The sequence below is a fragment of the Solanum lycopersicum genome, chromosome 2 (genome assembly GCF_036512215.1).
Source record: "Solanum lycopersicum chromosome 2, SLM_r2.1".
Taxonomy (NCBI): domain Eukaryota; kingdom Viridiplantae; phylum Streptophyta; class Magnoliopsida; order Solanales; family Solanaceae; genus Solanum; species Solanum lycopersicum.
This window is the reverse complement of record NC_090801.1, coordinates 60,947,571-60,971,889: the sequence shown is the minus strand read 5'-3', so window position 1 is coordinate 60,971,889 and position 24,319 is coordinate 60,947,571. Positions and strand designations below refer to the sequence as shown.

The 24,319-nt window shown below is 34.7% G+C and overlaps 2 protein-coding genes across 2 annotated transcripts; both read right to left on the bottom strand.

Annotated features, from left to right (window-relative positions):
- Window positions 1-2,814: 2,814 nt before the first annotated feature.
- LOC101252739 (protein S40-1) lies at window positions 2,815-3,282 on the bottom strand. The gene has a single exon (XM_069294394.1). It carries the CDS (start codon window positions 3,280-3,282, stop codon window positions 2,815-2,817), a length of 468 nt encoding a protein of 155 aa, XP_069150495.1.
- A 3,863-nt stretch (window positions 3,283-7,145) lies between these two features.
- On the bottom strand, window positions 7,146-24,319 carry LOC100316882 (starch synthase III). Its single transcript, NM_001247694.1, has 16 exons — window positions 24,080-24,319; window positions 23,596-23,653; window positions 21,964-23,499; window positions 21,605-21,819; window positions 21,133-21,403; window positions 20,530-20,705; window positions 19,430-19,537; window positions 18,689-18,798; window positions 17,915-18,020; window positions 16,500-16,670; window positions 15,847-15,975; window positions 11,812-11,994; window positions 11,274-11,405; window positions 11,068-11,179; window positions 9,651-9,774; window positions 7,146-7,523 (listed from the first exon to the last, which is right to left on the bottom strand). The coding sequence occupies exons 1-16, from the start codon at window positions 24,203-24,205 to the stop codon at window positions 7,388-7,390; spliced, it is 3,693 nt and encodes a 1,230-aa protein (NP_001234623.1). The 5' UTR covers window positions 24,206-24,319; the 3' UTR covers window positions 7,146-7,387.

Genomic DNA, 24,319 nt, shown 5'->3' with positions numbered 1-24,319 from the left:
GAATTGGTATGTTTAAGTTTTTTCATCTTCTTAATTGTAATATAGTGAAGTCTTATGAATTTTTTTCTATTATTAAGCTTTATTTTAATTTGCAGAAGAAAAAATAAGTTGGTGTATTAATTTTTGAAAGTTTAAACTGAATCTACAATTGAAAATTGTTTGGATTGACATTATAAGGCTAGTTGGAGTAAATTTGGATCAACTACGAAGAATGAATGCGTTTTTTAAATTAAATTTCTACTTAAGTCAGGATGATTATCAGTATTTTTAACAAATTATCGAAATATTTAAGTTATTTTTATAGCACTTTTCTTAATGAGGTTAAATTTTAAATTATAACATCAAAAGATCCTATTCCTGCAACTATGTCTTCCTTTTCGTCTCGCACTTACCGTTAAACTAAAGCCCAAACAACTCGGTTTATTGCGGGGCCCATCTGATCAAATAATTATACGTGACAATTATATAAGCTTACCTATAAATTATGCTTAAGTTATAGCAATCGCCTGTAAATATGCAAACTATAGCTAAATAGTCTAATTAAATTTATTATAATGACTATTTATAAAATTTTCTCGTTAAAGTATATTATTATATGAATATAAGGAGAAATTGTAAGACAAGATCAATAACTATTTTAAATACATTGTGAAAGGGGATATGAATGCTTTTCTATAATAATCACCCGCTATACATTAATATACACAACATATTTGGTTATGGCTTAATCGATTTATTCATTTATTCTACTTATTATGTGTTAATTGTGTTCTAGAGGATTATGGGCTGTGGTATGAAGGAGAGATGAATGTATGGTGATCGTTGACAATTTTTTTTTTGGCTAAGTTTCTTCAAATTTGGGTTTGTTTTCATTTTCTGGAACTGATCGTTGGTCTGAGCAGGTGGTTTTGGTGGTGAGCACTTTCGACTCTAACGAAGGATGAATTGACACGATATATTTAGAAAAATGTCTCATATTAATTATGACATAGTTTTAATTATGAGACGCGTGCCTGAGTTAAGGTTAAGCTGGAGATTTGGAGACAAATTTTAGAGCCTACAGAGTTTAGGTATAGTAGAACCTCCTAGACATAAATATATATTTGGAGTGCAAGTTCAGCAACGTAATACCAATGGCTGATATGGAAATGTGGCTTAGAACGCAGGTCAATCAAAGAGAAAGAACGGCGGTTTAAGTATTTTGAACATACTAGGAGAGATAAGATTAGAAATGAAGATATTGATACAATATAAAAATGACCTTTATAGAAGACAAACTATGAAAAACATTTTTATTATACTTTTAAAGTTTAAAATGATTTTATCATCCCTCAGTATAAAGTAAACAAATTTCAAAAATGTAATCACTTTTTATTTACAATAATCAAATTAAATTTAATTATTTGATACTGTTACAACTTACAAGTATACAAATGGCGGAACATTAAGATGTTCATACTTCATAGGGCAGTTGAGCTTTAATTCTAATAGTAATTGCGTCGTCACTTTTTATTTTAATCAAAGAGGCCATCAATCTGCCTATCAACAATTAGGAATCTTATTTTTTCTTAGGTTCTCTATACCTATTACTTATTTAATACTATAAGTAGTAATTAATACTAACTAGCTATTTAGTTTTGAATATATGTTTGGTAAAAAGAAATCAATTATCTCATTCAATATTATATCTTTTACTTATAATGTCTCCTATCAGATATTGTTATTTCAAAAAACTTATTTCGATTTTTTTTTTTTATAGAATTGATACATAACATATCACGAATAAATCTCACATTCCATTTGAATTAATTAATTGAGAAAAGAAACTACTTATGATTGAACAAATGTTACTACCAGAAAATACATATGTAGAAAATAAAATTGATCAATGCGTAAGACTTTTGCGGTCGTTCATTAGAGCCTGCTACGAGTCTTTTTTACTTCCTCCGCTTCAAAAAATATGACCTTGTTTTGCTTTGGAACGAGTTTAAGGAAAAAAAGACTTTTAATTTCAATCTTATGGTTCTTTATTAAAGTTATATCAAATATATCAAAATGTCCTTTAATCTTGTAATTTTAAACATGCGACGTGAAAAGTTAAAATAAAAATATTGTAAAAAAAAATCATTCTTTTTTAACGAAAAGAGTAATATATTTAAACTAATTAAAATTAATTTTAAAAATAATGGATAAGTAAAAATGATATGAACCCAATTGAAGCAAGTGTCACTTTTTTTTTTGTTTTTGGTAGTTTGAGTTTTAACAAAACAAAGCAACCACTTACAATTATTAGTACTTCCGTTTTACAATGAATAAAATGACATAGTTTGACTTGATACGGAATTTAAAAAAAAATATGAAAACTTTTGAATTTAGTAGTCCTAAATTAAAATTACGTGAAAAGTATAAAATTACCCTTTGATGTTGTGATTGTAAAACTGAAATTAAAATATTACAAAAAAAAATTACTATTTTTTTCATAGAGAATAAAAAAAATATCCTTTTTTAAACGAAAAAAATACTACTTACTAAATAGAAAAACCGCTCTTTCATATTTCATATACCGAATACAAAAGCATATACTCCTATAAACCTCCCAAACAAAATCCCAGAGCCTGCTTTTCTTTTTTTCTCCAATAAAAGAAAAATCCCAAAATTGCATCTCTGAGCTAAAAATAAGAAGGCCATACTTTAAACATAATGAGAACTTATGATACTAAACTAAATGATAATAAGATGTGATGATTGATGAAAAATGGATGACCTAATTTTGTTAGTTTATACTTATAATAATACTAAGTAGGTGCTAGCTAGCTATTCCAAAAAACCTGTCTTAGTTAAAATGGCATTCCTCAATTTGCTAAGGTCCCTTCCCTTGAGAGTCCTTCCAACACCTTCCATCATTGAAAATGAAGCTATTTGATTCCTTGCTACTCTTCTTGCTATATATTCATGGGGTGGCACTATTCCATCACCATAATCATCTTCTTCTTCTTCGACCACGACATTTCCAGGATAAGTAACTGATGAGAAAGAAGAATCATCCTCTGTTATGATAGTACTAACTCTTCTTCTTGATTTCTTGTTATTGCTATTCTTGAACCATTCTGGAATCTTAACAGGACTTGATGAAGATGATGACTTATGCGACGTACTTTTTCCTCTTGGAAGAATCACTGTTGATGAATCTCTTTCATTCACATAACCCCATACATCTTCTTCTTCAAAGTCTCCATCTTTCTCTGTTTTTCCTCTGTTTCTGTTGCTATTAAACTCATCCATTCTTTGGTTCTAATTAGATCTCTTAAAGAATGAAAAAGTTTGGGACTTTGGTTTTTGTTTAGGGTGGAAGTACTAAAAAGGGGAAGCCTAACAACTATTTATAGCTAAGAGAAAGGGATGTTTGTTTTTTGGTATTTTGAGGAATCATTAAGAAAAAAAGAAGAGGATAAAACAGAATGGTATAAGGAATCTTCCTCTGCTCTAAAACAAAGTTTAATTTTTCTTTGAATAGTAAAAAACAAAGGAAAAAAAAATGTGAATATTTTATTTTTTTTTAGAGTTATGAGAAAGAAAGAAGATCACAGATTTCAAGGGGATAGCTGGTTTTAATACCAAGTCCCCTGCAGCAACAGTATCACAAGGAAAAAGACAAACACCACAGAGATTTTTGCATTGATAAATATGAGTTTTGTAACTTTGATCACCCTCAAAACTGGAAACTGAAGCCAAAAAGTTTGTACTAAAATGATTTCCATGACACGTGCCTCATAAAGAGTTCACCCATCTCATTAATCATCGATGTGGGACTTTTGTCATTCTTTTAACAGTTTGAAACCGAAAGCCAAAGACAGAAATATTTATTTAAGCAAATGAAACCTCACAGAAAAATAAAAAAAAATATGTTAGTATGTATGTGGATGGATAAAAGGGTACATAAGCATCAATCAATACTATTGAGTTCTTAAAAAAACAGGTAAATATCGATTGGGTAAAGTGTAGAGTAACTATTGGTTGAGCTAACTTTTCATTGATTTCTGAGGTCTTATCCAATACGGGTAGCAGGAGCCAACTAAGCTTTTGCATTAAACCCTTTTTCATAAGGGAGTGAAAACAACTTTATTAGGGGCCTAGAAAATTGAGTTTAACCATTTAGTACTATTATAGTTTCCTTATAGCTCATTAAGATTTATGCACTGTAGTTTTAAAATTCACAAACTATAGGTTAAAACTTACTTTATGTGTAATGAACTTCCATCGTGGCATGATAATCTAAAAGTAAAACATATAATTTGTGATGTACTACTTAGTAAAGAAAGTTTATATTGTAGATACGTATTTAAACTCTGTATCGAAAAATTGAATGTTTTGAGATTGTTGCCTAAACAACTAAAGTAAAAAAGCAAAGTGAGTGTCCTGAGATGTGGGATTATTACTGAAACAGCCACAGCGTACCACCAACCAATGAAGCCCTATCACACTTATTATGGGACGGGACATTGGCGCAAAAGCCAATAATTTTACCTTAGGTACTAATTTTTGAGATGTAAACACACTTAACCAATTTATTATTGAAGTGTAAAAAAAGAAATTATTCTCATTCTAGTTAAGTAACAAGTGTAATTTTTTGACAAAATAAATTCGATTGAAATGTAGTTTTCATCCTTGGTAAAGTTAGGGGTAGAATCAGAGGTAGATCTACGAGTTCACGTGAGAAAAGTCAAAAATCAAAAATTTCTGTTTATGGAGTTTGAATTTGCTAATTGAATTTTGAATATAAATTACTTACACATTCTCGATAAATTTCTTAGTACAAATATAAAATTTTGGTTAAAATTATTATTCAGTTGCTCCATAACAAGAACTCTAGCTACACTCTTACCTGCGAATACAATAACTTTTATTCAATTTCCCTTTTGTTGTACCTTCATAATGTAATCCTTTTGATCAGTATTAATAGATAATATCTTACTATTTTATTGTAAAATTAGAGTTGTTACAATTTTTCTCTTTTTATCATAACTATCTACCTGATTCCAATAATCAAAACTAACCATTACAAAATTTACATTTTATTTTAAGTTTCTACTTTCTACATGCACATAATCTCCAAACTAAACAAATATTTTTACAAAAAAATCAAATATTATATATTCAAATTTATGATAAAATTAAAAAAAAAATTGGCTTCTAAAATTCGTGAGATATTGAGCATAACAAGTAAAGATTGATTAGTATAATTTGGACCACATGACATAGTCCATGATATTAATACTTTAGAATTATATAATTAGTTTCCAAAAAAAAAGGTGAAGTGTGGATCACAATACTTTTTAAGTCTATTTTGGATAATCTTAGCACCTTGAGGACAGATCCACATCTTCCAACAACCAAAAAAAAAAGGTACACAGCTAATCTTTATTTCAATTTGTTCATTTTGCTTATTTTTTAAGTCGATTTAAAAGAAAAGTATCTCTCTCTTCTTTCTTTTAAAAAAATATTTTTAATATCCTTGGTGACTTATTTAAAATAAATAAAATCAAGAATATTTTAATATATTATATAGGCATAATACACATATTGGACTCTAAACTTGGCTTTAAATTTTAACTTTGACCTCTAACTTTCATAATGCACAAACAGATACTTTAACAATCTAACTTTTAAATAAATAAACACGGCAAAATACACGTAAGACACCACGTAGGATAAAAATAACATGTAGGACATGTGTGTCTATTTGTTCAACTTTATACAAGTTTAACGGTCTACTTGTGCACACCAAAAATTGAAGGGCATAAATGTAATTTGAAGCCAAGATAAAGGGCATATTTATGTATTATGTCTATTATATATATCACCCATTAACAATCACAAGATTAAATAATTAGGAAACTGCATTTGTTTGAGAAATCATTTATTATCACTTTTTATTTCAATTTCCCCCTTACTTCACAAAATGTGATATTTAGCAAAGATTAACGGGTCGTTTAGAAAATCAACTCGTGTGATTAAAAATTCCTTCTTGAGCACGCAATAATCTTAATATTAAACACTAAAAGTTGATCACTTGTTGAAGAATATCAAATAATTAATCACGTTTAATGAAAGAAGAGCTTCTTATTGGAATGTCAATATTAAGATAAGGTTTAGAATTTAGGAAAGAGAATAGAATAAATTATCCTAATCGGCAGATTCCGAAATTTAATGATTTTATATTTACCAACCATTAAGAGTAAAGCAAATATATAATCTTGCAATTTTTTATTAACGAGCCTAGTGTTCGTAATCCTAATAAAACTTTCCACCCATTCAGCATCGATCAAACTAAAAAGTGATCGTTTGTTTAACTTTGTAAGCTTACACTTCATATTATCTATACTTCAATACCGAACAAGTTAGAAATGAACTACAAGTGGATTCATAATTAGGAGCTAGAATGGACAAAATCTAGACAACTTCATTTTTCAAGTATGCACTTGAGTGGGATTAACATTGAGAACAAAAAAATGAACATAAAACACATTTCACCTTTATGTACCTATTTTACCTTTTTCAATATTTATGAAGATAAGTGGGGACAAAAGCTAATGCTCTTTGTCTCTATCACTGTCCAATTCCAATCCAGTCACACTCACTCACCACTTAGCACAAAATCTTTCTTTATAATGGAAGGCAAATTTAAGTGGTTATAGGAACAAGATTGACAAGCTACATTGTAAAATCTTTCTTTCATCTTGTTCTAATTTCTAAAAGGAGGCCAATTAGCTCCTTGGTTTTCAGCAAGAAGATAATTGATACATTTGACTCCAAGTGCAGCAATTAGTATGAACATGAAATTCATTGCTGAATTCTTTTGCTGTATATACTGTCATCATCTATTCAACAGTGCAATGAATATGTAACAAAATTAGGCTCAACTTGACATCAATGTGTCATCAAATGATGATTATTTCATTGATATTTAAGCTTTGTGAAATACCTGGTGTAGTAGTTTTCACTCACAGTCCCAAACTTGTCAAGCAAATAAGGTTATACCGCGTGGCAAGTACACATAGATAAGCAAATTGCAAAAGAGTATGAAACTTTAAGTTCCTGCATGAGTAATGTTGTATGAATAGTATCCAAAGTCAAGAGTATTTTGCTTCCTTTGATTTTCTCATTTCTTCCCAAAACGAATAAACATCAATAGACTACATTATTAGATGCTAAGCTATTTCATATGTTGCACAAAAAATGAAATGAACTGAGTACTGTCTGCTATCGATCTCAGGGTAGACAGGATTTATACTTTGTTATAGGACATAAAAAGCAGTCCAGACGCAAACACTGAACCTGTACAGACTGCAGATCTCGTGAATCTTTCTGCTACTATCTCACAAACTAACTACGTTAACTTTCTAGCAGCATGGTAAAGCTCCAAATAATCAAGAGCAGGTCGGTTCCAAGACCAATCTTGTTCCATAACCTGCTTGCATAAAGAGTTGAACCAATCTCGACCATCGTACCAAGCAGAGAGAGCTCTGAAACACAGAACCGTAAGTGAGATATCAACAAACGAGGAGAAGGGGAAGGAAGTATGCATCTTAGGGTTTGCATAAGATGGAAAAACATGGTGCAAAGAAAAATAATATATCCACCCGCAGTTATGGCAATTCACTCCAAGTTCCACACTTCATATTGTCATTTCCAATAACAATGCTTATCCACAAGTTTGTTTTTTTCTACATTTGAGCAGTTCTATTTTCAAAACTAACTACTATTTGACAGCAAACACACTGCCCCCCACCCCCACGTCTCCCCGTGAAAAAGCTTATAATAACGAATGATCTCGAATTCTCAAGAATGAAACAAGAAAATGAGAAGCAAATCGCCAAACTAATGTATTCCCATAAAAGTAACCAAGTGCCGCAATCACCAAGGCTAGCGTAGGATGGTTCCACCATGAATGTCATCGAGCTTTCCTAAATCATTCTTGCAATTGAAGTTCAGCTCTGGGACGCTTACGATCTGAATGCCCACAGTGAAAAATCCATCATTGCTACGATGACTGGGCTTAATTATTTTCTTTATATATATCATATGGATGCAAAGATAGCATAAATTGGGTGGAGGATCCTCATAGAAGTAGCTGAATGTCGACTAATTTTAAGATGGTTTGTGCTGCTCTTCTTTCTCCATCTGGGAACATTGAGAAGGGGCACTAAGACAGTGGCTTTCCTGGAGTTTCTTCAGTCGAGAGGAGGAAGAGAGTAAATTTGAAGGCCACATGGCATTTACAAGAGAAAAGTGAAAGGTGAATCTCTCACATGTGTAACTTGGTTCTTGGGTTACACATGGACTAAAGATTTTTATTATGGAGGGACGCTCAAGAGGAGGCTCAACAGAAGTGGGCCTAAAGTATCCGGAGACTGGTTAGGCCAACAGGCCAATGAGAGGGAAGGGACAGGGGCACCAGGGAGCATTGTTAGTGGCTCCATGGACTTCTTTGAGAGAGAAAAGCCCTGAGCAGTAGAGTATGAGGAGAAAATCGAGCAGGACAACATGCTATGCTAGCATGTAAAGAAAATGAACCTCAAGCCTACCTCACCCTCAAAAGATAGCCCATGAGATGTCCAAAACCATATAATGAGACAAAGCAGATCCTCAACCAGTATGGACACTTAACACACACGCAAACACACACATCCCACTCCCGCGCACAACCAAGGTCGGATAGATGGAGTCTGGACGCCAATACATGAGAGCACAAAACTGGATAAAACCAAAGATAACGATTGATCTAATTCTGATTCCAATTTAAATGAAACAAACCTAGGGCCTAATTCAACGTCAAAAGTTAACTCATAAAGCGAGAATTGCTCAAAAAGACATGTAAACTTAGTCCTGGACATCTGGAGCGTGGACGATATAACATAGGGGGCCATCCATTAGGTAAACAAAGAGTAGGAACGGGTATGGCTCTGATACCATGCGAATAAATATGAACATCCAACCCAAAACCTCAATGAAAGGGTGGAGCGCCCCAGGACCTTAAACCCTTAAGAAACCCTTACACAGTATATGAAGGACAAGTGTATTCTCTAACACTAAGAAAGGGGAGAATTACTAGTAGCATATTCCTCTTGGGACTTCAACAGAAAACAATTGGTTATTTTCAGTACAAAAAAAATTCAGAATAGTTCTTTTGGTCATTTTCTCTTGTTAAAAAAGTTGTTCCCTCATTCTCTTGTAAGCAAGCATAAGAAAATGGAAACTCTGAAACTGAAGACAGATTACCAGATTGTTCTCCCTTTCCCTGTTACAGCACGCCCCTGTATCCCTCCTTTCCTCAAATTAGAATTTTAAAAAATTGAATTGATAAAAATTCAATATCTCAGCAAGTTTATAGAAGTCTGCTAGGGCTGTCCAGTCCTCACATCTTTTAAGGAGATACGTTGAAAATTTGGAGGAAAAGATCCTTATGTCTGGTGTTGTTGAAAAAGAAATAGGGGAAAATAGGGCAGGATTTTAAGAGTTCAGATATAACTGTTGCAACATTCTTTAGACTTTGATCTCTCAATATGTGTATGCCATCACACTTGCTTCAGTTTCCCTTTAAAAATTAAAAGACTAAAAAACCTTAATAGAAACAAAGCAACTATACTTGCCTATTCAGAGCATAATCAACTCCGGCAGCATCTGCTCCATCAAAGCTGAATCCATTAGGTCCAAGACCACACTGTTGTGCTCTCTCTTTGTCATGGTCAACATCAAATACAGTATCATAAAGTCCTAATATACAGAATGCAGAGGTTAGAACACACATTCAGAAGAAAATGATTAGGATCTGCTAAATAATAACTAAGCCAACGGCATCAAAAGAAAATTCTACCATGTGCAAAAAATATTTGTTCTCCCACTTAATTCAAGAGAATGCAATAATTTTTGTGAGTCTAATAAACATCAAGTAAATTCGCTACTAAAAGAGGAAACTACAATTAAAACATTCTGATCGGCATAAATATCTGCAGTTGCAATGTTACAAGAGACTGAAAACTGCTGTAGTGTATGATGATTGTTAGCACCCTTTTAGTCTACCAATGGTCTACACATGGAATATTTAAGGAAATTCGGAAGTAGAATTCTTCAGCTTATAAGTTACTTATTTTTTATTTCTGTCCAGCAGTGTTTGTAGTAGATTATTACAGCTTTTTAGTTATTTATTTTTCCTATTTCTAGGTAGGAGTTGTTGCAGTAGGAGGTTATTTCTCCACTTTCTCATTCAGTTGTAGTAGGCAGTAGACAGTTATTTTCCTTGTTTCAGTGTTGTATTTAATGTATTTGATTCAGTGAAATGTTAAGCAGAAAATTAGTCAAGTTTTTGAGTACTTCAAACTCAAGAGATCGCAGCTTAATGAACCAGCACTATAGGTAGAAAAAAGAGAACTTTAGATTTTATCTTGCAGCGTCCCATAATTAGATCCATAACAGGGGACCATAACAGTAATCTCCACATCTAAAAGCTTAAAAATTGTTAGGGGAAAACAGTTTTTTTTAATTAATTACCGTCTCTTTTTATTCTTAATAAGGAATTATTGTCTTCTTTTATTAAGTAATATTTTATGAATTATGGTTATAATGTTGTTCTCATACATGAGGGTCTGATGGTCCAAGCATGCAGAGATACCTTCTGATTTTTGATAATGGGTGATACTAAACTTTATTTTTGTTTAATGGGTAGTAGTGGAACATGATCCCAAAAGCTCTATCAACTTTGCCACCATGTTGAATTGTGTAACTACCTCATCTGAAAGTAAGTTTTTTGAAAAAAGGCGCTATTATTTAATTATGGCTCAACCAAATCAAAAATAGTCATTCATATATATGCACCTGTAGTTCCAAAAAGATGGTCACATCATTAAAAAAAGGGAACATTATGGTCATGAGAGAGAGAAACTTCGCTAGAGTGAGTTGCTCTACCTTCATATCTGAGCATACAGTGCAAGTGGCAGAGAGGTACTAAGCAAGCAGCACCATGGAAAGATATTCAAATTTCTAAAAATATAGGTCATAAGAAAAAGGTACCTCCAGTTTTACGCACGACTGGAATTGAACCATATCTCATAGCAGTAAGTTGTGTTAGTCCACATGGCTCAAATATTGAAGGAACTAGAATGAAATCAGCACCAGCATATATCTGCAATTGTATCAAAAGGAATGATATAATAAAAAGGTACACATAAGGCTTGAAGACAAAAATATGCAACAAGCAAGGAAAGGAGAAACAATACCAGGTGAGAGAGTGGCTCGTCATATGTTAGACAGAGTCGTGCGCGGTCATTATATGTGGAGTGCAATTGATTTGCCAAATTAACAAAATCGTTTTGTATCCTAGGATCAGGAGCAGAACCAAGCAAGACTACCTGTCAGAGCTTTTTGTCAATAGAAGATCATACCATTCTGCTAAAATAGACTTTCTAAAATGGGACTCCATTAAGAATAAGACTTGAGAGAACAAGATGCAAAAATTGGTAACGAAAACATTCAAGAGCTGGTGTTCTCTGGATTTTTTAAAGTAAAAAATAATAAACAGGTACTCTCTGGCATCTTAGATCAGTAATCAGTTACTATATACAAACTAGACATGACATCCGAAACCAAATGATTTTTAAAAAAAAAATTACACTAGTTATTATCAGAGCATATAGCAACATCTCGACCAGCCAAAAGCTGAAGATGAGTATGTTCCCCATAGTCCCCCCCTCCCCCAAGCAAAAGAGAAGAAGAAGGGGGGATCTGAGAACTTAAGAACACCTTCAGAGAAAATACCTGTCCGTTCCGTTCCAAGGTACGCCAAATTGCATGTTTAATGAGGTGGATTCCTTTCTGGTGAGTTAAGCGGGTGATAATTCCTACCAAAGGAAGGTCAGCCTGTTTCAGTCCAAGTTTTTGCTGCAAAGCTTCCTTGGCTGCTGTTTTGCCTTCAACAACATTTTCCGAGGTGTACGGAATCTGTAATAGCATGCATTTCAACAGTGCGACAACCATCAAATAAACATGATTTAAGATCCAAGAACTTAAAGCTACAATAAGAATGAACCTCACAATAACCAAATATAATACTCCATATATGTGACACTTCCCTTTTTAGTGTCCCAAAAAGAAGAACCTTTTTATATTAGATGCAATTTTTTTTGGAGACAATGGTAACTTTGTATTCACAAAAAACTCATCATCCAAGAAACGATGAGGAAGAATCTAAGAATTGCAAAAATAGAAGAACTTTACAAGTTACATATGAAGCCAACTAGTGCTACTATATCCCCAACTCTTGTTAACACCAAAAATACAGCAAACTAAGACTCTGACGCTTTATCTCTGAATGTTGCTACTCTTCAAAACATCTGGCATTCCTTTACTTCCTTAGTGTCCACCAGATACATGCTGGAATCGTCACCCACCAGTTTTCGTTTGACCCTCTACTACCAATTATTTAGATACAATTTAACTTTTAAAAAAATCATTTTACCCTTAATGAAGTGATTTATAGCCACATAAATGTCTGGCATGTTTTACACAAGTTTCAAAGTCTTTATAAAACACCCTCATATTGGGATGATGGGAATAGCAAACCAATAAATGTAGATAAACATCATAACTTTCAGAGGTAAGACTACTGGAGGTGTATTATGTGCTAACACAAACTGTTTGATAGGGTCCCACATTGATATGGAATGGAATATTTGCCTCTTTATATGGTATTGGGCAATCCTTACCTCATTAGCTGACTTATAGGGTTGAGTTAGGTGAGCCAGACCCATTCCAATTCTTCGTTTACCTGATGTCGGGTACCCATGTTCTATTATCCAAGCTCCAAATGTCCACTATTGCGAGTGTGAGTGCTAAGAGTCTGATATAGTTTTGGGATGGGATTATGTCTCCTTTTATGATCTTGGGGAATCCTCATCTCATGAACTAGCTTTGGGGACTGTGTTAGGTCTAAGGTTTATTTCTTTTTTTTTTTGTTTTTTTGAAACTGGTAAGATTGTATTCTTCAGCATTAAGGGCATGCTTGTCTCCACCAAAAAGTGTTAGTTACAAGCTTCCTATCAAATCTACAATCTGGTCTGTATCTACTATACACAACTGTTTACACCAAAAAGGTAAGGATACTATACAATTCCATTTGACCTTGTGAATGGAATTGTATCTATTTTCAAAACATCTACCATTCCTTTCCTTCCAAGCTGACCACCATATACATGATGGTATTAACCTCCACCATCTCCTTTGGCTCTTGCTGCCTCCTCTCCTTACCCAGCTCTTCAGCAACTCTGATGTATGTTTTGGCATTGTCCAATTCAGATTTGAAATGCTAAGAAATAAATTCCAGACTTGCTTGGTAAAGTTACAGTGCAAGAAAAGGTGATTTGTTTGTTTCTCCTGTCAAATTGCACAAAAAGCATCTGGGAACCATTTGTCTACCCTTCTTCTGTAATACTTCCTGTGTTAAACAAACCCTCTATCACTAGCCAAGTGAAACATTTCACTTTTGTAGTCCAAAAATAGTTCCATTGATGGTTTGGATCTCCTGCCATCAGTTGGAGACCTCTTCTGTACGCACTGCTAACTGTATAAAGACCATCATTTTTGTGCCTCCATAGCACCCTGTCTGTGGCATTTGTGTCTATTCTCATTCACCTAACTTCCCTAGCAACTCTGCAACCCTTTCCACCTCCCAATCATTGAGAAATCTTCTAAATACTAAATTCCATCCCTGTTCTGTCCAACAATCATTTACATTAGCATCAGGATTCTCAGAGATTTGAAAGAGATCTGGGAAGAGATCGCTAAGGGAGGATTGTTCTATCCAAATATCCTTCCAAAATCTAATTTATTGCCATTTCCCACCTTGATAAACAATTCTGCTTCCATTTGGGGCCACAGGTTTCTGATTGTTCTCCATACTCCCACACCATAAGGTTCAACTGTGTTCTCTGTTCACCAAGGGCTTAATTCACCATACATAGCTTTAATCACCTCTTTACAGAGAGCACTTCCCTCCTCAGTGTACCTCCACAACCACTTTTTCAGCAGACTTTCATTTTGCAATCTCAAGTTTCTAATTCCCAGCCCCCCTCTATCTTTGCTAAGGATTACGGTCTTCCAGTTAACTAAATTATAGCTGCCTCGCATAGAAAGTTTCTCCTTAACTTGTCCAATGTTCTTCTACTTTTGCTGGAATTGGGAATAAGGACATCACAAAAGTGAGTAAAGAGTCAAGAACAGAATTTACAAGAATCAATCTTCCCCCTCGAGAAAGATACTGAGTCTTCTTGATAGCTTCCTTTCAATCTTCTCTGGGATACCGTCCCATATTTCAAAGGCTTCATGACTGCTACCAAAGGCATGCCTAGATAGGTGGTTGGCAGTTTCTCCACACTATCTTTTCTATGAAGTGAGAAATTTCATTAAAAAGTCATCAAAAGATGCAAAAGAAGTGTGTTAGCTCCAATACATGAGAAAGACCATGCTAGGAGTAGGGTGCTAACAAAATTAAAAAATTGTTCAGTGCTATTTACAGTAGTTGAAGTTTTTCCAACTGAACAAGTTAAGTGCACATCTAGCTTCAGAATAATCACACCAAAAGTTACTTGAAGGAATAATCACCAAGACACACAAAAGACTAACACAGTTAAAAGAGTCAAATGTAGTGATCACCAAAAGATTCTAAGCCTAACAGATGAAGTGGTCATAGAAAAAATTAACAACTAATGACAGCAATCACAGCATAGCTGAGGAAGGGTCTGGTCTACTCATGTACAGATACACAAGAAATCAAACAAGTGCCACTTTAGAGAACAATATTCTTGTCAAATAGCCCATGCTTAAAATTCTAAAGTCGCCTCTGTATGCACCTACACACAAAAATAGGACAATATCTGGGTATCAATGGGAGCAGCCTTCTTGTTCTGAAATTGGCTAATTAAAATGAGGTAAAAATCCACAAAAGCTTTAATGTCTTTGCACTGGCAGCCCAAACATCCAGTGATTGTTATCTTCTCTTTTAGAAAGAGAAGAAAGATCCCCAGCCCACATCATAGTATGGAATCTGGATTCTTTCATCAAGCAGGACATGACACATCTTCAACTTACTGAGGACATGATCTAGATAGGAGGATGTGGATGTTGCAGATTAAGGTAGTATGTTGGTAGGTAGTTGACCGTTTTCTCATTTTACTGTGGGATAGGCTGGGTGGTATTTGGAGCACCGTGTCTTCTTCTCCTTCCATACTAGTAGTATTATTCTCATAGTTTTCTATTATATGTTGTTTCTTATGCTTCAGTTATCGTATTATTTTGTTGTTGTTACTGTTACTTCTTCATTTTGTATCTTTGAAATGCTATCCTTTAGCCGAGGTTCTATCAGAGACAACCTCCTTACCTCCACAAGGTAGAGGTGGCAGGGGTAAGGTTTGTGTACACATTACCCTCCCCAAACCCACCTGTGGAAGTGCATCGGGTGTGTTGTTGTTGCTGCTCATGATCAAATATTCTCTGCATATCCAACAGTTTTCTTGTAGAGTTCTATGTAGAGCATTAGGAGTTGTACAACCTTTCTTGCAAGCAAAGAAGTAAGGTAAGTTGACTACTAAGCTTCTTTTTTTTGAGATCAGATATCCTTGCACTCCACAGTTGACCAATAATCAGTTACAATAACCTCTTTAGGGTGGAGGTCACTTTCAAGAATTGCAGTTGGACAGTTTATATGCAGAGAGATAAGGGGGAGAAGAAAGCATGAACTGATTCCAATGTGTGCCCTTATAGGTGATATAATAACTGAGAAAAGCCGAGAAAACTTACCGGAATGAACTTATCATTTAAAGGATCCCAAATATCTGGGTCAATCCCATTCACTATACCATGGAACTTGTGAAGGTGAGGCGCAATTACAGGGTTTCCAGACACCTCCTGTGAGTAAGTTGGTGAAACCTGCATGTAAATCTTATTAGGATACAGCTTTACCTTTCATAGAGAAATTTTTACAGTTTCACTAAAACAAACAAAGAAGGATACTTTTCTTTTTTGATAAAACCAAAAAAAAGAAGTATACTTGGTGCCCATAACACTTTCTTTATGTATACTTCAAGAGCATGTTTTCGTGTAGCTTTTCCTTTTAGATTTATTTTGTCTGGTCTTACTTTTATCTCCAACAGCGTCCATAGCTGAAGGCCTTCAGGCAGTGTTTGGTTGTTAGACTAGTTTCTGAAAGCAGCTAAATAGAGCCTCTTCCCTGGGGTGCAATTTACAATCTTCTTCCGAAAAATGAAAAGGCGAAACAAACATGAGACAAATAGGAAGCTGGACAAAATGATGACCTTCAGGAACTCAAATCCAGAACTTTTGTCTGGCAAATTACAAAAAGCCTCTGGCGTATGCGTAGCACCATTTTTCCACAGACAACAGCATCAAGCACAAACAGCCATTTGTAAGGTAAAGGTGATAGAAGCACTTACTGTTGTAGCTTTGTCTGCATGAGTCATTGCTCTCCCAATGAGATCTGCCCCAAATTCAAGATTATGTATCGTGAAGACTATACGAGATTTGCTTAGACCATAGTGTGTATATTGTTCCTTAAAGAGCCAAGCAACAGGAGCACTAGACCAATCATGGCAATGAATGATATCCTGCCGGACAAATGAACAGTGGAGAAGACGTGCAAATAAAATTTCATTTCAACAACAGAAAATATAAGAAACCGTATCACTTCACAGAAACATTTGAGATCCTCAGTTCAGTGCCCAAAAGCTCCCATTCATTGTAGCAAGCAGTAATATGTAGGAAGAAAATTATTTAGAAAGAGGAAAGTAGTACACAGTCCCTCCCACTTTAGATGTTTGAATTTGAATTTGAATTTAGAGGTCAAAATGTCTAATTTTGTGTCTTGAGAATGATATTTCACCTCAAACTTACACTTTGGAAACTAATAGTTGGTCTTATTAAAAATTATGATAAAAATGGTATCAAATAATCAAGCTTTTGGTTGTAAAAGACTAAGTCATGAATAATTTAATTGTTGAATTCTTCGCAATTTGAATCCTCCGAGGTGAACTTAAGAAGTTAATTTGGGACCAAGGAAGCATGTCGCAGACCCAATTAATCCAACAACTTCAGTGAGAAATTAAAACGACTTGGTTATACTCCTTGGTAATTAGCAATTCATTCATTGACATAAAAATTCTAATCTGACGCTATTCCTATAAAATATCTGCAATCGACTTGCTTCCTTCAGAAAATATTTATAGCTTTCCCAAATAAGCTATTATCCAAAGGAATTTATAAGATTGAAATCTGGAGAAATAGGAATCAAGAAAATATGAGACCTCAGAATTAGCATATTGATATAATCTGGAAGAGAAAATGATCAAAATGGTCCTCAATGTATTGGGGTTGCTTTATTTTGGTCCTTAAAATACTCTAGGTGATTGAAATTGTCCTTCATGTATGACAAAATGTGTTCAATTTAGTGTTTTATCCTAAACTTAACAATTTACCCCAAAACCGTTAAATATAATGGTGGGACCCACATAACTTACAAAACCACCATTTTCACCATCTTTATTAGCTCAAAGAAAGTTTCATGAATTCTAAAACACCATTTTCTCACATCTAACCACACACATTACAAAATAATTAAAACGACTTGGTTATACTCCTTGGTAATTAGCAATTCATTCATTGACATAAAAATTTGAATCTGATGCTATTACAATAAAATATCTGCAATCGACTTGCCTCCTTCAGAAAATATTTATAGCTTTCCCAAATAAGCTATTATCCTAAGAAATTTATAAGATTAAAATTTGGAGAAATAGGAATCAAGAAAATATGAGACCTCAGAATTAGCATATTGATATAATCTGGAACATACCGGACTAAATCCACCTTGCAGAAGGAACTCCAAAGCCGCATGACAGAAGAAACCAAATCGTTCACCGTCGTTGCTACAACCATATACGCACCCTTTCCAAAATAACCTAAAAGAACAATAATGAAGCACTAAAATTATGAAGACATCCAAAATGCCTAATTCACCTATGCTTGATCAAAAGAAAACAAAAAACAGGCACACATAGTTGAGAATATGATTGTATGTTCTGCTGTACTACATACCATTATATTGTTACAATAAAAGCATCGAAAAGGTGGAACAGCGTATATATATACATTGATCCTAAAAGGAAATAAATTGATGGAAGCAGGGTCTATATTCAGTTGTAAGTCATTCGATATAATTATTGATTCTCCATTCTTTACTATCATTTCCAGAAATACCACCAACTCCTGTGATGGCGGTTGCAGTTCAACAACATATAAATTAGGAAAATGGTCAGGAAATGAGATTTTCATTTAGGGAACACACAAACTTCTAATATTCAACTAAAGAAAGCTTTAGGAGAAAAGGGCTGCAATACTTCTATTTGTTTTGCGAGATAACTAAAGAGAGTAGATAACGGAGCTTGATCAGCAGTTCATCTTGGACTGCCTTTAGATTGCATTCTACTTTTCTCTTTACTTTATGATAAACAGCTACTGATTAGTGAACAGACATACAAAAGTTGATTATAAACCATGAAACAACAAGTTTCACTTATTTTTTCTGATAAAACAAAAACATTATGCATCATTTTCGCATTAAGCATACCCGTTTTGAGGCTCCAAAAAATAGACCGAGAGTCCTTCCACCTTTCCAAACCATACTTTTATTTCAGTCCCACCCCAAAAGTAGCTTTTGTGAAACCGAAAGTCCTTCACCTAATAAGAATACATAGCAACATGCAATAATATTAGTGAAAGTATGTATCTCCTTACTACTTCTTTATCAATGTAACATGGCTTCATTTAATGATGCAGAAGCCATTATTGACTTTTTGAGCTCTTTACACAATATGTAAAAGCTTTTATGTACATGTTCCGTGGCATATTTTTTTTGCTGGTAAATAATATAACTATATTTTACAGATGAAAAGAAAAATACTAGTCAAAGTATGTGATACATGAACAACTCGAATGATTTATAGGAATCGTGTTTGAACATTCACAAGAAGGTAGGGGCAAGGTTTGCGTACACACCAACCTCCCCAGACCCCACTTGTGGGATTACACTGGTATGTTGTTGTGTTTGAATATTCTCTTGAAATCATGAAGCATTTAGACTTGTACCTTTATCAGATATCCAAGAATGGGGATAACAGCTGTTGCACATTTACACGTGATTGGCAGGACGACCAAGGCTATTATTTTTCATTTTTATTAACAAAATATTGGTGCAAGAAAGTAGCTATTGTAAGTATCAATGAGAAGCCTACTTGGGTTGTAGACACAGTGTGTGGAAGTTGAGTGATGAATAATGAGAAGACTTGGTAAAATGAAGCAGTAACCTTACATTATTCATCTTCAAACAGTCATACTTAGGTAATATAATATCCACATTATGGTTTAAATCTTGAACAGCACGGGAAAGACTAGTAACAACATCACCAAGGCCTCCCACCTGCAAAAACAAAGTAATGACAACATAACAGCTGGAATAGAATCACTCCTTTCAATATGTAAATGAACAAGAATTTGTTGAATGTATTCAAAGTAAACCTCAATTTTTGTTCCTAAATAGCCATCTTTACATTACTATGTAAAACCACTGCCTCTACTAAACTAACTAGTGATTCTTCTAATTCTATCACCCAAGAATCTATCCGTTATCCCGAATAGATAAAGAGAAATCGAAATAGGTATCCTTGGATTATATCACAAAACAGTACATCGATTGTACTGAAACCATTTATACAGAAATGTAACAATAAAATGCAGTTTAACTTGACCATCTGAACATTATTCTCTATGCTCTTAAAACACATAGAGTTCCTTTCTTTTCAAATAGTCCACCATATATAGCACGGATAATTCTCCATCTATTTCTGTCCTTTGCATTCATCCCTGATGCCTCCCAACTCTTTAAAGCCTCTGAGACCTTCCTGGGCATGGTCCACGAGATGCCTTTGAGGTTCAAAAAAATCCTCCATAGTTCTTGGGTTTACTAATAGGAAAATAAAAAATTAATATAAAGTCAAAAAGTAATACAGGAAAACATTATCCTTTTTTTTCACTTTACAGTTCCCAATAGCCCCATCTCCCCCAAATATTAAAGAATAAACATTTTTTGATGAGAAAGGTCAACTCAAAGCAAAATAACCATAAAAGGCACAAGAGTATCATTTATATTAAAATGGACTGCCTTTATTGACTAACTGTTTGCCTGTAACTGCCAAACATCGGAAAATTTACAACTCTAGAAATGCATAGCAAGTGACACTTTTACCTAACTTGGAGGGGAGAGGTAGCTACAAGAAACTATGGATTAAGCACAAATAGTCCTTGGTGGAACAGAAACATCTTCAGATCTTGAATTGCAGTGAAGAAGTATCAATTAAAGCACAAAAGTATTATATTTAGCATAAAACAGAAGTTGGAATCACCCAAGTCTACCTTTGCAATAGGTGCCATTTCGACAGCAATATGGACAATATGCATCGGAGGTTCTTTAGCGACTCCTCCAAACACGGGTATGTGATAGTCCATTCCGCTCTTATTGTCAAAAATACCACCATCTTCTCTCTCGGAAAATACAAAATCCATCATATATGCATCCAATGGAACCTTGACTGAAACATAAGTAGCCAGATGGAAAGCAAAAGTGAAGATGTTTTTCAGATAAGACTAGTTTTTATTTGACAAAAATTGATATTTATATGTAATTAAATGTTTACATACATCAGTTGTTCAAACTTACTCCACATAAATGCATTAGAGAGTTAAGTTACTTTCTTACTTCTTAGAATCCTAAGGTCTCGGATCCCATATCAAGATGTTCATCTCAGCTGACAATTAGCATTCTAGCTATCGGTTACAGAGAAAACTTCCGTTTGTCTAGAAAAATAGAGAAATATATGTGAAAGAAACTGCAACTCAAATTATACTTAATACTAAAGATACTACTAAGCGTAAGAGAAAATTATTTCTAGTTGAAGCTATGATGACGGAACAGTCTGTAGTGTTTGTACACTGACATCAGAGTGCGTGAAAACTAACCAGTTGCTTTGACATGGGTGCCATTTTCAGCAGGCAACATTTTCTGAGGTGGCAATGGACCTAGGCGGTGTGTCCAGCGATTAAATGAACATCTGAACCAAATTTCAGGTTTACCACTAAGTACTGTATTGGCGGGATTATAGTAAACTGTGACGCTGCTTCCAGCTTGGATATCAAGAGGCTCAGTATATACTACATGCTTCTGAGATAGTAAAAATGATTTCATAGTTCTTTCCTTTGTTTCAGCTTTCAGAAGTGCTGTTTTTTCAGCCTGGAAGAAACATATATGAGAGGTAAGCAATGGAATTCAGTAATATAAGAAAATAACTTGCAGGAGAACTCTATAGACAAAAAAAAAAATTAGGAGGTCTTTGTTCTCTTTTGGAATAACAGGACAACAACAGAATATCTAAATTTGACCCATCAAATCCACTTAATCAGTTTTAACCTTGAGTGGAACATTACAACCAACCTTAGCACGCATAGCGGCTTCTCTAAGCCTTCTCTCCTCCTGAAGTTTCTTAAAGATCTGATGTTCTTCCTCAACCCAATATAATTCCTCCGGAATCTGCTTGGGGACAATGGCATGGAAGTCTTGGCGGTGATTGTTATCATAAGCAATGGCATGCTTGGGTGGACCATCAGCAAAAACCCAATCCAAGACAAGTGCCTGATCAGGAATAACAACTGCAGAAAAGTACATTCCTCAGAAGAGTGTAGCCGAACATTCAGAAGAAATAAAAGGAGACAGACAAAGTATAATTGTGGAAGCTCATGCAAGCACTAACTAAAAGAAGTGCAAGTACTTATAATAATAAAATCCCCACTTACCCTCTGTATACCACCAATCACCATCTATTCTCTCAGATTTAACAAGCTTTTTGACAATAGACAAACCATCCTTCCAATTGTTATATCCTCCGTGGATCCACAGGTCCTTAGCATGGGATAGTGGACCTGAACTTTTGTTATAGTATAACCTGACCTTGTCCTCGCATTTAAATTCACTTGGCTCTATGTACCAGGTGATATCACGAGTCTTTGTGGCCTTTGCCATCAATTCTTGCAATACTTTCTTTTTCTTTGCAGTCTCGTCCTTTGCTTGTGCTCTGTCAGCTTCAATTTCAGCTTTCTCTGCTTCTATTCGTCTTTGTTCTTCTGCTAGTCTCTCTCTTTCAGCTTGTTCTTTAGCAAGTTTCTCCTGCTCTCTCCGTTTCTCCTCAAGCAAGAAATTTTCAAAGTCAATGATTTGCATACCACCTTCCACAGTTATACTGAAGTCATTTCCATCATTGTTGTCATAGACATCTTGTCCATTAAAAAACACAAAATCAGCCCTGTATGCTTCCTTGGGAACATGGATCGTGCAAGACCACCAATCTCCATTGAGATGAGTCTCAGTTAGCCTTGTAGTAAAAGACCTATAGCGCCACTCATTAAAAGCTCCCATAATCAAGACATCAGGCTCATTCTTCAAAGTGGAAAGACCTCTGTTAAGAAATATCTCGACATCTTCATCAGGTTTTACAACCTCTGGAAAACAAAATAATCTGATCCCTTGCAATAAATTTTCCTCGGCAAGCCTTTCTATAGCCTGCCTACGTAGATTTGCTTCAATCTCCAATCTTAAGTTTAGAGAAGAATCTCCAGTCTCCACTGTTCCTGCGGTTAATGGATCATCCTCTTCAACTAAATCTGATTTAAAGAAACTATTACTGTCTAAGTAATCAATCTCATTGCTTTCAGTGTGTTGCACATCACTAGCCTTAGTAATTTCCAATAGCTTACTTGCTACAGGTCCTGTGTATTCAACACTCCCAGCATTAATTTCTTTCAGTTGTTGTGGTTCAACATCCACCTGCAATATCTCATAAAATTTGGTACCCACAGCATGGCTTCCCTTGCTACTGTCATTAGTTTCCCCCTGAGATCCACTTTGTTCTCTTATTACAGAATCAATTAGAAAATCACTCTCTTCCAATCTCTTTGATTCGTTTAACTTTACAGCATCATTGTCATCATCACCAATTTCTTCACTTTCAACAAATTGAGATGATCCACGACCAGGTGACATACTTATTGATTTAGTAGAACCATTGATTTCATCCTCATCCTCCAGAAACTTGTGGTCCCTGACCACTCCTTTAGTGTCATCATCACTGGTTTCAACTTTTGCTTCAACCGTCTTCTGGTTGGAAATTTCAGATTCTTTAGATGTTGAAGTACTTTGACTTTCTTTATCACCATTGCTCTTCTGAACTTTTCTTTGTGTGCTCATCCCTGAAGGCTTCCTTGGCACAAACCCCTTAGGTGAAGATTGTTGACTCCTAGGAGTTGAAACTTTTCTCCGTCTTCTTCCCGAGAAATCTACAGAATACAATCTTTCCAGTTAGTTTGACAAATAGCAAGCATCAATCATAGACCAATATTTACAACTAAATAACCATAGGAATGAACCCTCACTTGCACAAAATGGAAATGGAACCCCAGTAACCATTACATCCCTCCTCCATGAAGAAGACTGCAAAAGTAGCATTAGGTATAAGAGAACTATCAACAATCGAAATTGCTTTAAGGGTGGAAACCATAAACTTGGCATACCAATAACATCAATAACTCTGAAGAACAATTACCTTAAGTTAACTAACTGGAACCATGACCACTAACATACACCAAGAATCAACAAATATGCAAATACTGATGATGTCAAGTAAACACAAAATGCGCAGCTCCAATACCCATAAGAAAATGTCAATCAAGATTGCATTTTGAGCTCAAATTACTCCATATATGCAAGAATTATAATCGAAATTGGGGAGTATGAAACATGGGTGAATTCAAAATCAAGAAAACTGCTAATATAATTACTACATGTGTCCGCAAGTTAGTGCAAATGGATACAACACACACTACAGTTTTCAGTGAGAAGATTAGAAGACAAATTTACTTGTACTGATAGACTTGTGGTTCCATGAGAAACAAACCCAAGAAAAGGTTTGATCTTGAGGTGGGTTATTGCATTGGAGACACTTGTGCAACTCAATGGTCTATGCAGTGGCAATGGAACATCCATGGCTGACCCACCCAAGAACCAAGCAATAAAGAAAAAGGAATGTTCTTTATAAAACTCTTGTTCACCACAGAATCAAATACAACATCCCATGTGAAGTATCTCTCTTCTCCTTCA

Excerpts from the sequence above, each read along its gene's own strand:
- LOC100316882 (NM_001247694.1), bottom strand. The coding sequence starts at position 24,205 with ATGGATGTTCCATTGCCACTGCATAGACCATTGAGTTGCACAAGTGTC. Across the intron at positions 18,021-18,688 it reads TTTTTGGAGCCTCAAAACGG|GTTATTTTGGAAAGGGTGCG; the intron begins GTATGCTTAATG and ends TTGTTCTTTTAG. Across the intron at positions 11,180-11,273 it reads ACGAGCCACTCTCTCACCTG|ATATATGCTGGTGCTGATTT; the intron begins GTATTGTTTCTC and ends ATACAATTGCAG.
- LOC101252739 (XM_069294394.1), bottom strand. The coding sequence starts at position 3,282 with ATGGATGAGTTTAATAGCAACAGAAACAGAGGAAAAACAGAGAAAGAT.